This window comes from Mangifera indica, chromosome 12 (genome assembly GCF_011075055.1).
Source record: "Mangifera indica cultivar Alphonso chromosome 12, CATAS_Mindica_2.1, whole genome shotgun sequence".
NCBI classification, from domain to species: domain Eukaryota; kingdom Viridiplantae; phylum Streptophyta; class Magnoliopsida; order Sapindales; family Anacardiaceae; genus Mangifera; species Mangifera indica.
In genome coordinates this window covers 11,309,691-11,323,675 of record NC_058148.1, presented here as the reverse complement: position 1 = coordinate 11,323,675, position 13,985 = coordinate 11,309,691, and the positions used below count along the sequence as shown (strand labels likewise).

General features: G+C 32.9%; 2 protein-coding genes across 2 annotated transcripts; both read left to right on the top strand.

Annotated features, from left to right (window-relative positions):
• On the top strand, nucleotides 1-3,588 carry LOC123230288 (protein ZINC INDUCED FACILITATOR-LIKE 1-like). Its single transcript, XM_044656440.1, has 17 exons — nucleotides 1-255; nucleotides 352-535; nucleotides 747-787; nucleotides 913-973; nucleotides 1,076-1,178; nucleotides 1,265-1,421; nucleotides 1,517-1,579; nucleotides 1,673-1,722; nucleotides 1,824-1,899; nucleotides 1,968-2,177; nucleotides 2,258-2,345; nucleotides 2,438-2,523; nucleotides 2,603-2,710; nucleotides 2,797-2,841; nucleotides 2,941-3,029; nucleotides 3,118-3,161; nucleotides 3,228-3,588. Exons 2-17 carry the CDS (start codon nucleotides 388-390, stop codon nucleotides 3,317-3,319), a joined length of 1,461 nt encoding a protein of 486 aa, XP_044512375.1. The 5' UTR covers nucleotides 1-255; nucleotides 352-387; the 3' UTR covers nucleotides 3,320-3,588.
• Nucleotides 3,589-8,470: 4,882 nt separating this feature from the next.
• Nucleotides 8,471-13,703, top strand: LOC123230278 (transcription factor MYB33-like). The gene is given in 6 exon segments (XM_044656421.1): nucleotides 8,471-8,588; nucleotides 9,025-9,129; nucleotides 9,901-10,318; nucleotides 11,772-11,874; nucleotides 11,877-12,785; nucleotides 13,144-13,703. Coding segments are annotated over 4 exon segments (1,674 nt in total). The 5' UTR covers nucleotides 8,471-8,588; nucleotides 9,025-9,129; nucleotides 9,901-9,964; the 3' UTR covers nucleotides 13,452-13,703.
• Nucleotides 13,704-13,985: the final 282 nt, after the last annotated feature.

The window sequence follows — 13,985 nt, the reverse complement described above, 5'->3', positions numbered from 1 at the left end:
TACAAGTTTCCTTTGTAGTTCTCTTCCTAGAATTCCTAGTTAGACTTCAGGGACAAAATACAATGGAATTAAAATGAAGATTCCCAATTTATTTGATCACATACTTCTCTTTCGTTGGCACTGATGTCACTATACGCCTTTGTTGATCCGTTCCATTACCTTTGTCCCTATCAAAAGATGGCCTCTATTTATTATGCAAAACATGTGAAGAAAGATGAATCATTGGTTTCCTTAGCGTTTAATAATTCGTATAGAGTACGTTACGATTAATTTTCAGTCCTTAACTTCAATGCTCAGCCCATTTCTGCAAAAGCATTTTCATCTATTTATTTTATTTTATTTTTCTGGCAGAAAGACAGTTTCTTGAGCTGAGGCTGACCTAGTATTATGGAGGAGGATAAGTGCAGAGAGCCGGTGTTGAAGAAGAAATACTATGAGAATTGCTCTGGGTGTAAGGTTGAGCAGCTCAAAGAGACAAAAAGAGGCCTTCCAGTTCGAGAACTCGTTTCTATATGGATTGTTGTGCTTTGTACTTGTAAGTCAATGAAATAATTTAGCCTTAAATGATCTCTTAACATTGTAAAACATTTCTGTTTATGTTTCAATGGAGGACCCCTTTGTCCTTTACGGAGGGAACTTCATATGAAGGCCTTAATTATGTGATTTATCTCTTCATTTTTCTTTCCTTTTTTTTGTGTATTTTACCTAATAATACTAAGGTCTCATCTTGTATGAAAAATTTTCAGCACTGCCAATATCATCTCTCTTTCCCTTCCTCTACTTCATGGTGAGTTTTTTACAGCATTTACCTTCATCATGGTGCATGTTTTCACCTCAAAATGAGTTTTGAGAAGTGAAAAAATCAACATATTTTACAGAAGCTGTGTTTTCTCTGTTGTATAAACATTTCAGATAAGAGATTTTCACATTGCAAAAAGAGAGGAAGATATTGGCTACTATGCTGGCTATGTGGGTGAGCATATTAATTTTCTCTTCTTCCTGATTAATTACTTTTTTTATTAGTCTCTTTTGATTTCCATCAAATTATCTTAACTAATCTCTTAAAATCTTGAAGGGTCTTCATTTATGCTTGGCAGAGCTTTGACATCTGTTTTCTGGGGAATTATAGCTGATCGTTATGGCCGAAAACCTGTAATAATATTTGGGACGATCTCAGTGTTAGTAACAAACTTTAATCAACAATATTCAGATGCATAATCAAAATATTTCTTGTCATAATCTTTGGATTGAAATTTTGCAACAGGGTTATTTTTAACACACTCTTTGGACTTAGTGTAAATTTTTGGATGGCCATTACTTCAAGGTTTCTTCTTGGAAGTTTGAATGGTTTGCTTGGACCAATAAAGGCATTTGCCACTGAAATTTTTCGTGATGAATATCAAGCTTTAGGACTGTCAACGGTGAGCTTATTGCTACTAATTTTCTACCAATGTTTTGAGTTTATATAGAATTTTCCAGAGGCATCAAGCTGAATAAAACTATAATCGCATTTCAGGTGAGTACAGCTTGGGGTATTGGATTGATCATTGGCCCAGCTCTTGGTGGTTTTCTGGCTCAGGTGTTTTTCCTTTTCCCTAGAAAAGGTTCAATTTTCCTTTTGTTTCCTGTTGGTGAAGTGTTGTCTAATGTTTCTGAGTACTGTGCATTGCAGCCAGCTGAAAAATACCCATATATATTTTCCAAAGACTCTGTGTTTGGAAAGTAAGAAAATTGTTACTGATTGATCTCTCTTCATTTCTAGCCTTCGATTGTAAGATATTGTTTAAAGCATGATGGTATTCTGATAACTGAAATTTATGCAGATTTCCATACTTCTTGCCCTGCCTCTGTATATCAATTTTCGCTTTAGGGGTGACAATTGCTACTTTCTGGCTTCCGGTATGTATTTCACTTACTTCTTTTATTCGAATAAGGTCATGTTCTAAGATGGGTCCACATATTTGCAGGAGACACTTCACATGCACAATGAAGACAGTGAAACATGTGAAGTCTCATATCATGCTTTGGAATCTGCATCTCCCGAATCTGATAGAGATTTGAAAAAAAATGAAGGAAACAAGAAAACTTCCAAGAAAAGCCTCCTAAAGAACTGGCCCTTAATGTCTTCTATCATAGTTTACTGCGTTTTCTCCCTCCATGACATGGCTTACACAGAGGTATGGATATACTCTCCTTTTTTGTTCACTAATTTTTACATTCATGGTCAAATTGGCTGCAATTGTTCTTCATTCTGCAGATATTTTCACTGTGGGCAGTCAGTCCCAGGATCCATGGAGGTCTTAGTTATTCAACCAAAGATGTTGGTGTAGTTCTTGCAATCTCAGGCATGAACTTAAGCCTCATATTAATTCCTGTAACCCCCTTTTATATTTTTTCAACTGATAGCTTCATGATTTCCAAATTATTGAACTTGCAGGATTCAGTCTTCTTGTTTTTCAACTCTCACTATACCCATTGGTGGAGAGGATGATTGGGCCAGTAATGATAACACGCATTGGAGGGGTAAATTTTCAAGAACATGTTGTTTATTTTCTGCACTTAAAAATGTGATTCTATTTGTAACATAATTTCCTGCGTGCAGATTTTATCAATACCTCTCTTAACAAGTTACAGTTACATAGCATTGTTATCAGGATTCAGCCTCACGTTGGTGATAAATTGTGCTTCTGTGATGAAGAATGTTTTATCAGTAAGTGCATAAATAACTCATCAGATCAGATATACAATGTTTGGAACTGGACCTGTCATAAATGGTTTTTTTTTGTCGATGAGTAGGTGTCTATTATTACAGGATTGTTCCTTCTGCAAAACCGAGCAGTGGTAAGATTCTTTTCCGGGTTTATATTGTTCTAAGCTTGCATTATTTTGATGTTGTTATATAGAATGAGTGAAGTTGATTCGATCAAAATGGCACAACAGGATCAGGATCAAAGAGGAGCTGCTAATGGAATTGCCATGACTGCAATGTCACTTTTCAAAGCTGCTGGTCCAGCTGGTGGAGGTGCAATGTAAGTGTCCTCATTTCATAGAATTTATTTATTTCTACTGTTTATATGTACAACTTACATCATACTGATTCCAAAATTGACTTTACAGATTTTCTTGGGCACAAAAGCGTCAAGACGCCGTCTTCCTCCCAGGTAAGAAACACCAGTTTTCATTTTGCAGAATCAGAATTGCATCTTCATAAAATGTGGTTTTTGCAGGTGACCAGATGGTGTTCTTCATTCTGAATGTGGTGGAGCTAATTGGAGTACTAATGACATTCAAACCTTTTCTAGTTCCTTACCAAGAATGACTTCTCCAGCAATCGATTTGATACAGAAGCATCCTATAAATAACTTGATTCTCTGGTGGGATTCAATACTTTGCCCAGATGAGAATGCTTACACTAACATGCTTCAGTTGATGATGAACTTGCAGAGAACTTGGGCTTGTTCTTGTTGCCTTTCTTACACTTTTCTGTGTAGCAGTTCAGCATTTTAATGGGAGATGTATTGCAAAATGCTCCTATGCTAAAGATAAAATAATACATTGAAAGTTGCAATAAAATACTCAGTTATGAAATATGTCCAAAATACAAGCAATTAAGATTTAATTGAAGAAATAGAGTTTAAATTTATGAATAGATCATGTCATTATAAATCACATGTGAAAATTAATGGAAAAAGTCATTTATCTACATTTTATTAGAAAGCCAATTGTTGTCACGTTTAGTATTGAGGCCCAAAGACTTGTTTCCACCCGAGGCTTGGTGTAATTTTGAAGTCTCATCCATTAATTTTAAAAAACTCGAACATCTATCTATGAACTAATTTCTGTTAAAGTTTTTAATTAGGGTTAGAGGTAAAACCAGTATTTAATAATAATTTTAAAAAATTAAAGTTTTACCATATTTTCTCCTAAATTTTAAAATTTAACAAATTTTTTCCATCTAAAGTATGAAAAATGAATATTTCCCCCTTTGGGTTTATAGTTTTTCCTTTTTGTTGCTCTTCCAGTGATTGAAGTCGGCCAACCTTCATACTAACACTCTTCCTTCCCTCGGATGATGACGAATCATCGGTTAATAGGAGGTGGGCCAATGATTCGTTGACACAAAAACGAAACAAATCTGTGTGTCGTATAAATCTTTTTGATCAATTAGTATGTCAATCAATGTATTCAATCACATTATAATATATCATCTATATATTTAATTATATATTAAAAAAGTATGTATATATAATATTACTCAGAGAATAATCTTATTGCATTTTTAGTCCGTTGATTTTAAATTTAAATCCAGTAAGCCCAAATTCCTCGCACATTATGTTCCTATCTATAGAAGTCAGAAGACAGAACATAAAAAAAATACAAATGCAGCATTAGAAGAATGAATAATTCCAGGCCATGTGAAAAAGGGAAGCTATTGCTTGGAAAAGATAAAATGCATGCCTTAATTTAGCCTGTCTTTAATAAATCATTGCCTTTAAAAGCCGGTATATAGGAATGCAGTTTGGAGATAGCTTGCATCACTTGCTTACAAATATTAGGTTTAGATTTTATATACACAAACCAATTGCAATTTGGGAAACCAAATTGAAACGTATAGGCTTTTTTTTTTTTCTCACAAGAAGCTTGCGTCTGCCCACCTCTTTTTTTAATAAACAAAATGCAAATCTATCACCCTTTCTCTCTCTCTCTCTCTCTCTCTCTCTCTCATTTATATATTCTTCTTAAGTAAGATCTTATATACCCAGAAAATACGTTTGGTTTAAGTAATATTGTAATGCGAGTGTCTGTATTTAGAATATGCAGGCTTCATAATTTACTTGTTCTTCATACTTTGAAGATGAAAAGAGAAAAAATATATTATCAAGTCTTAGAAAACTACAATCCATGCATGCACGCCATCCCCTTGATTTATTGTCTTGGAAAACTTCTTTGTCTTGTTTTCATACACAAAAAGTAAGTGAGAATTAAATAAGGATAATGAATCCTCCATTCTTATCCTCCCTTTGTATATGTACACTTGAACACGCTTTTATTATATATAATTATAAAAAAGTACTTATATATTTACCATAAATAAATAGGGATATTAATTAAAATAGGTAAAAAAATTTTCGCTTATACCTTTTTAGACAAACACACAATAGTTTTACTTTTATAAGCAAATTTTTTTTATAATTCCAAAAATACCCTCCCAACCCTATAGGTGTAGGCGCTGGAAAGAAGGTGTGGCGCACGCGGTACGTGCGGAGTGCGTGTCGCGTACAGAGTGCGCACACCCTCATATAATATATATATATATATATATATATATATATATATATATATATATATATATATATATATATATTATATTATATGAGGGTGTGCGCACTCTGTACGCACTGCGCACTCCGCACGCACCGCGCACACCACACATTTCTTCCAGCTCCTATACCTACAGGGCTAGGAGGGTATTTTTGGAGTTATAAAAAAATTTGCTTATAAAAGTAAAACTACTGTGTGTTTGCCTAAAAATGTATAAGTGGAAAAGTTTTTGCCTATTTTAATTAATATCCCTTACTTATAAGTATCCTCTTATGATAAAATATTATTTTATTTTTAACTTAAAATTATCTAATCATATAATAATAAACATTAAACGAGTAACTATTTGTATACTTAAAATAAGTATCCAAAGTTTTATTGATTATAAAATGTTAACATTTTAGTCATTTCAGTCTTTAATAACCTTTATTACATATTATTCAAAATTCAAGTTTAACTTTTATTAATGAATTGGCTACGATTATAATTATCAGTATTTTATAATACATAATATGTATATTATGATATGATATAAATAAAAAAAGATACGTATTCTGAGATGTATCGTAATTAATATGATACAATGAATATATCATACAAAATTATACATGCTACCGATATAGATTGATATATTTTTTAAAGAAAATGATGATGTAGTAAGAGTATATGTAAAAATTTTAAAATTTTTAAAGATGTTTATGGTATTTTTAAAAATCATAACACGCTAATTATATTTTTTATTATTTTATTTTTTAAAAACTATATTATACAATACGATATTCGATATATAATATGTAGAATTAATTTTTCAATACACGATTCAATTAGCATTGGCGGAATGCCATTTTAACAAGAAAATACAAGTCCAATTTATGGATTTCATCTTAGATCGAGCCAATTGTTCTTAAATTTTGAAAAAGTAAGCAATTTTTTTAGGAATTTAAAATTTAATTTGTGTTGAGGATGAGATAGCATAAGCAACATTTTTAAATTCATTAGAAAGGGTGGAAATTATATTTTAAATTAATTATGCATGGCTAATTGTAACTAAAAGTTCATAAGAATATGGAAAACAAATTACTTCTAAATTGAATAATTTTATTACATAAAAAATAATTATTTTTTATATCTACCAAATACAAAAATCTTAATTCCTTTTTTCAGAGGATTGATATGGAATGGAACAATAAATTTTCCTTCAATTAACCATCATTAGAACAAAATATTTTTCTCAATAACGGAATTTATGTGAATTAAAAAAAAAAAAGATTTAGTGTCTAATTAACCCATTTTGATTCAAAGGCCCAGTAAGGCCCAAAGGAAATGATCCCCATTTGTCAGATGGGTTTTACTTTTAAACAAGAAAAAAAATTACTAAAAATATTAAAATCTGTTACCTTTAAAACAGATTTTCTTACAACATAAATATTACCCCTAAAACTTATAAAAATTTCACCGAATTTTTTAAATTAAAAAAATTCACAATTTTTTTTTCAGTTAAAAAAAAAAAAATCAAGAGGTTTATCTCCACCTAAGGTTTAGTGTATCTCAAACTTTTATTTACAAAATTTTAAAAATTTAAACACTTAATCTTTTATTAAAATTTTTAAATAGGGTTAAAGGTAATATTATTTAACTAAAAATTAAAATTTTATTATATTTCTTTATTTAATTTAAAATTTTAATAATTTTTTTTACTTAAAATTTTAAAAATAATGATTTTCTTTTAAAGTTTTTCGTTATCGATCATGTGAACTTTGTCGTCTCCAATTATATTCTCTTTCCCTCTCTATCACTCAATTTTTCCTCTTTGATCGTTTTATCTTAGATGAAAATGAATGATTTTTATTTCTTACTAAGACAAAATAAAAAATTTCAAAGTGAATATCTTTATTTGTAAAAAGAGATAAACATGCGAGGGGTTAAATGTAATTTCATCCATCAGGACAAAGGAATCTTATCTTATCTTCACAACTCACAAGTAATAAAATAATAATTCTATGCTTATGTTCACATTAAATGCATCATTCAATAATTTCAAAGACATTTAATTTTTATTAACATTATTAATTATTTTCCCAAATATGGGGAGTCTCCTCGTGCCCCAAAAAAGGTAAAAACCTTTTCCAAAAGCTATGAAGATTAATTAATTATCATAAGATTATTGGACTATAATAAAATTACAATTTATGAATATTAAGACAAAAATTTGTTGCAAAATTTTTATAATTATAGATAATCCCTTTTAGGAAATTCCATTAAACTCATATTTTATGGTAACTTTAACTTAAGTTTTATTAAAATTTACCTGAAATGCTATTTTAATAATTTGTAATTTGATTTTTAAATTTTTCTAAGTTTTAAGTATTATCATATTAAATAAATAAAAATGTAATGACGTTGCTTTCCAAAAAATAGTATTTTTGGAGGAGATGTTACACTAATAGTATAATCTTAAAAGGGGTGGTGCTGGATCTTGCCAAAATAAGAGAAAAATGATGTAATTGTTAGTATGAGTTTATATAATCGAAAGGATGTACTTGATTTAAATTTTTCGTTAACCATTGAGGATTGGCCATATGAATCGAAGAACAATGTTCATCGATTTTTTTTTTTTTTTAAAGCGGTTACATTTAATTTTAAGAGGTGGTAACAACATGTATTTTCCAAGACTTAGGGCATGCATTTTGGTGCCAAATTTCCTGGGCTTAAATAAATCGAAAATGACATTTACCCCATTCAAGTATGGTTTAATTGCACATAGGGCTGGATTCGAGCCGAGCCAGCTCGAGTTCGAGCTCGAGCCGAGCCTGAGCTGGCTCGGTATATTTTTTTAAAAATTTTTTTATACAAAACGACGTCGTTTTGATCCATATATATATACAAAACGGTGTCGTTTTGATATAAAAAACGAACCGAGCCGAGCCGTTACCGAGCCGAGCTGAAGACGAATCGAACTCGAGCCGAGCCGAATTCGGCTCGAGTCGAGCTTGAGCCGAACTCGAGCCGGCCCTTAAAAAGTCGAGCCGAGCCCGAGCTGGCTGCGAGCCGAGCTCGGCTCGGCTCGAATCCAGCCCTAATTGCACAAATCCTTTTAAGGTTTTCAAAATCCCCCTACTGCGGGTATTTTTGTCATTTCATTCACAATGTAAGTTTGGTAATTGGTTGATTTGATTCAGTGAGTCAGTGAGTCCATTTATTAATCGAATAAATAAATAAAGTGGATTTGATTCTCTTCTTCAAAAGCTGAAAAAAGCTTCAACTTGGTACTCTCTCCTCCTTTCTCTCTCCTTTTTTCACTCTTCCTTTGCCATTTCTCTCTTCGTTCAATGTCCTCTCTCTCTCTTCTTCAATCTTTCTTTTTCCATTTTTTTAACCCTACTCTCTTTCTCTCTCTCTCTCTCTTTTAGATCTCAATGTTTTACTCTTTCTATGCTCGGATCCTCTTGCTTCTTTTTCACAATTTCCGGTCAGCTTTCCTTTTTTTCTCGTACCTTCCATCTCGGTTTTGGTTTTTTATTCTTCTTGATCTATTATTTTTTTAAGTCTCTCCAATTGCCTCAAATTAGGGTTTGTCTTTTTGTTATATAAATTTGTCTCAGTTGTTTGTTCATCTGATTTAAGCTCAGATTTGTTCTTTCATTTCAATTGGTTGGTCGGAATTAATTACTGATTCGCATTTCCCAATGTGTTTGTTTTCAGGTGCTCCATTTTGACGTTTGTTTCGGCTCTTGGCTCATTTAGGCGCTATTAACTGAGTTGAGAGACTGTTTGTTTTTGGATTTTAATCTATTCAGTCTGATTCAGGTATATTCCTGTTTATGGCTTTAGCTTTTATTTATTTATCGATTTGAATCGATAGAGCTAAAAGATTCCTTTTTAAGATAATTTTTATGAGATTTTATGTATACTTTTTATGTTATTTAGTTGATTAGTTGCCTTTGGTTTACTGTTGCTTAATGCTTGAGTTTGTTATGTGCTTAGTAATTGACGATGAATTTTGTTTAATAAAATGAATTGGGGCTTTTGCTTTTGGTGTAGACACAAATAAATTAACTATTGGCTGCTTTTGTGATGGTTCATTGGCTTCCATATATGGGTAAAAGAATTTAATTCCATATGGAAATTTTATCAACTGCGTGTTCATTTTTTGTCACCAGAGATCTACGCTTTTCGAGTGTTAGTTACTTTTATTTTATCTCGGGATTCAACTCTCCGTTTAAGTTGTTTGTGTTTCTGACCGTACTTCTCTGCCCGCCATTTCTACTAATTTTTTATTTGTGCTCCGTTCTGTTTTTCGAATGATTATTCTAGTTTTTTGTGAGTTGTGTCTCCATTTTTGTCTTAAATGTACGTGATGTTGTTTCAGGCTTTAAATTTAAGCGTCAGAACAGTGTTTGGATTAGGCAGTACTAGTTTTGCTCTTTTTAGTTTTCATCATTTGACAAGGACATGATTGGAAATTAGCAAGTCTCTGTTTGAGAGTCTGCATAGATATGAAAAATGTGGAGGAAAAAGTTACACAATTATTATATTTTGTTGTTTGTTTTAAATTTGTTTTTCTTGTATATGCTTTAGGATATCACCCCGCTGTTTGAATGGTTTTTTCTCTGGGTAGAGATTGGTGTGATATTGTGGAGAGATGAGTCAAACAACAAGTGATAGTGATGATAGGGTGCTCTCCAGGGACCAGACTGATTCGCCGTTAATGGATGAAGGTGGCAATTCCGTTCAAGGAGTTATACTAAAAAAAGGACCGTGGACATCTGCTGAAGATGCAATTTTAATTGACTATGTTAAGAAGCATGGAGAGGGGAACTGGAATGCTGTCCAGAAGAACTCAGGGCTGTTCCGTTGTGGCAAAAGCTGCCGACTGAGATGGGCCAATCACCTGAGGCCAAACTTGAAGAAGGGGGCATTTACTCAAGAAGAAGAGCAGCTGATTGTTGAGCTCCATGCCAAAATGGGAAACAAATGGGCACGCATGGCTGCACATGTAAGCTCTTAATTTATTTGTTTTGGAGATTCTGAAATATATATATATATATATACACTAAACTGAAATTGCTATTTTTAAATTTACTTTTGGATTACATCATTACAGTTTATACACGATTGAAAAAATGTGATTTTTTTTTTTTCAGTTTGCTTGAATTATGTATATTAGTTTGATAATGTGAAGTCATATCTGTTTAAGCCCTTAAACTTTGACTGTTCTGTTGTTTTCATCTGTTTAGCTTGAAGCATATAACAGAAAATCAGAACTTTTATTTAAAAAAAAAATTAATTTGCTATTATGGAAAGCCACATATTTGCATATATCAATTAAGCATTAGAAAATAAAAAATGTTTACCCCATTTAAATTTTTAATAGCTGTGTGTTCTGCATTTCTTAAATGCTACTGCATTCTCGGTCGGCCCCAACACATTCATTCAAGATTAACAAATTAGACATAGAAATTGTTTGGGGAAGGTCATATATAACTTCTTTCTGTAATATGTTAAAATTGTGAAAACTTGTTTTATCCTGTCTTTCAGTAGTAGGAAATTACCAGTGTAATGCTGTACTGGTCCACAATGTTGTGTGTGGAGATATTTCTACCACAATAGTTATTTTATTGTCTGAACTCGCCTATTTACCGCTGAACATGAAATGAGATAGCTGCAATATATTATCAAGTAGGGAGTATTAGAACTTTAAGACTGTATTTTGAAACTTGTATACATGAAAGATGATAGAGGAATGGTTTTGGTGTATAGTTTGGTTATAAATTTTTGTTAATTTTGAAGACTTGGTAGTTACTTTCAAAGAAAACTTCTTTTGATATCTGCACTGTGCTCACAAATAATGCATTGCGTCTCTTTGGAAACTGTCAACACTTAGCATGACTTAAGTAATTGTTAAGTTGTGCTGTGTATTTGATCCTAGATGCTTTTTTTTTTTTAATTTTTTGATTTGTAATTATCACAAGATTAAAGGTAATTATATAGATAGAAAACATGAATATTCATACTCCAGTTATTCAAAATGTTGAAACCTTTTGTGTCTTTGAGAGATAAATTGAAGTACATATGCTGTATTTGAGGGATGATCTGTTATAATGTTGATCTTGCATTTACTGCAATAAAGCAAATTTGCACTCTGAAAAGGGTTTACAGGTGCAATTTGATCTCCATCAGATATCAAGTATTATGGTTGGTCTTGCATCCACTGAAGCAAGCAAATTTTCTTGCTAATTGGGATTAATTCAATTTACTTCGGGTCGTATTTGGCTATAAATTGATATTTTGTCATATCTCCTGATATATATTGTTGTATTGGTTTCCTAGTTCATTAATCTTGCTGCCTAGTCCTACAAATTGAATTCTAGGTTCCCTTATTTTTTATTTTTAATTTCAATTATATTTGTCTTTTCTTTATCTAAAATGACGAATGTCTCTTCTCTCAGTTGCCTGGTCGTACAGATAATGAGATAAAGAATTACTGGAATACCCGAATTAAACGACGCCAACGTGCTGGTTTACCTCTTTATCCTCCTGAAGTGTCTTTCCAGCATTGCAGGAGAGTCAAAACCAAAACATTGGTGGAATCAATAATGGGGATAAAGGCCATCATGATATCTTGCAGGCTAATGGTTATGAGATACCTGATGTTGTGTTTGACAGTTTAAAAGCCAATCAGAGTGTCTTACCTTATGTCCCTGAACTTCCTGATATTTCTGGAAGCAACATGCTAATGAAAGGTCTGGGCTCTCCATTCTGTAGCTTCATGCCGCCAACAATTCATCGCCAGAAGCGTCTTCGAGATTCAGTGGAATTATTCTCTGGTTATAGTGGAAGAGTAAAAAATGAGTTCCCCTCATTTGATCAGTTCCAGAATGATTCTCCTGATAAGATAGCTCAAACATTTGGGCTGCCTTTTCCACTTGATTCAGATCCTACGACCAAGGCCCCTGAGTCTTTTGGGGTAATACAGGGTAGCCAGACCCTTTCAAATGGCAATTTCTCTGCTTCTAAGCCCACTTCAGGGGCTGTGAAGTTGGAGCTCCCTTCACTCCAATATCCAGAAACTGATTTAAGCAGCTGGGGTGCATCGTCTCCCCCGCAACCTTTACTTGAGACAGTTGACTCTTTTATTCAGTCTCCTCCACCAACTGGAACTGTTGAGTCAGATTGCCCTTCACCACGCAACAGTGGCCTGCTTGATGCTCTACTCTATGAGGCAAAAACTTTGAGCAGTGCAAAGAATCATTCCTCTGACAAGAGTTCAAATTCTTCTTCTGTTTCTCCTGCTGATATAGCTGATAGTTCCACCTTGAATATTTGTGAAACAGAATGGGAAGACTATGGTGACCGCCTTTCTCCACTGGGTCATTCTGCAACCTCTTTCTTCAATGAGTGCACTCCTCTCAGTACCAGTGGAAGTTCCTTGGATGAACAGGCTCCTGTTGAGCCATATGTTGGTATGCATTAAACTTTTTGATATTATGATATATAGATGGAATCCATCTTATTTAGATTGTTTGAAACGTTGTCGGGAATCTCTGAACCATTATAAACTGAATATTTTGATTTATTTTTTTCTAGCATGCACATTATGGTTATTTCCAGTACCTGCAAATTCTTGAACCTTTCCAAGTAACTTATTTTTGCCAAGAACTGCCTATTCTAAATGCATATCTTGTTTCCATTTTTTCTTGGGGTGGGACTGATGTATTTGCTAGCAGCTATCAGCTATAATTGTTTGATTGAAAGCTGGATAGATTTCCCCTACTGCTGGTTTCTGCAATAGTATTCATTGAACTTTGGATTGTTCTGCAGGGTGCAAGGTGAAATCAGAACCAGTTGACCAGACATGGACTCCTGATAGAGGAAAAGTAAGCACTGATCTGTATGATATTACTCAGTCTGATGCTTTACTTAGTTCAGATTGGCTTGAGCAGGGTTCTTCTTATGCTAAGAACCCAACTGTGATGAATGATGCCATAGCAACCCTTTTTGGAGATGATTTGGGCAATGAATATAAGCAGATGACAACAGGAACTTCGACAGTGAGTCAAGGGTGGGGTTTCGGTTCTTGTGCATGGAATAACATGCCGCCAGTGTGTCAAATGTCTGAACTGCCATGAAGTCCTTGGTGTTTCCAGAAATATATGAACTGTTTTGAACTTTTGTCGGTTGATCAATGTTGATGATTAGTTTGAACATTGCTAGTCAGGTAATGGTGCCTGGTGGACAGCAAAATTTGATTTGGGAGATTTGTGGCATATTTGTAAGGGTCATTTGTGGATTTTAATTTCTTGCTTTCTGAACCAATGTGAATTCCCCATGCTAAATTTGAAACTGATTAGGTCTATAAATGCATTCAGGCTTCTGTCAAAGTTTTTTAATAATTATGCACATCATTATGGGATGGATTTAATATGTTTGATGTTGATTTTCCCGATGTACTGCTTTGAGTTTTTATGGGAAGGCAAACTTATTAATTAGACCTTCAATTGTTTGATTTTCTTTCCCTTTTCAAAGTGGATGTTTTTTTTGTAGATTTCATTGTAAAATTTTTCTATATGTTCCTTAAATAAAGCTATATATAAAAACAATTTTTGACTGACTTATAAATTGATATAGTAATACATGATTGGATGATGTTGAGACCTCTTAAA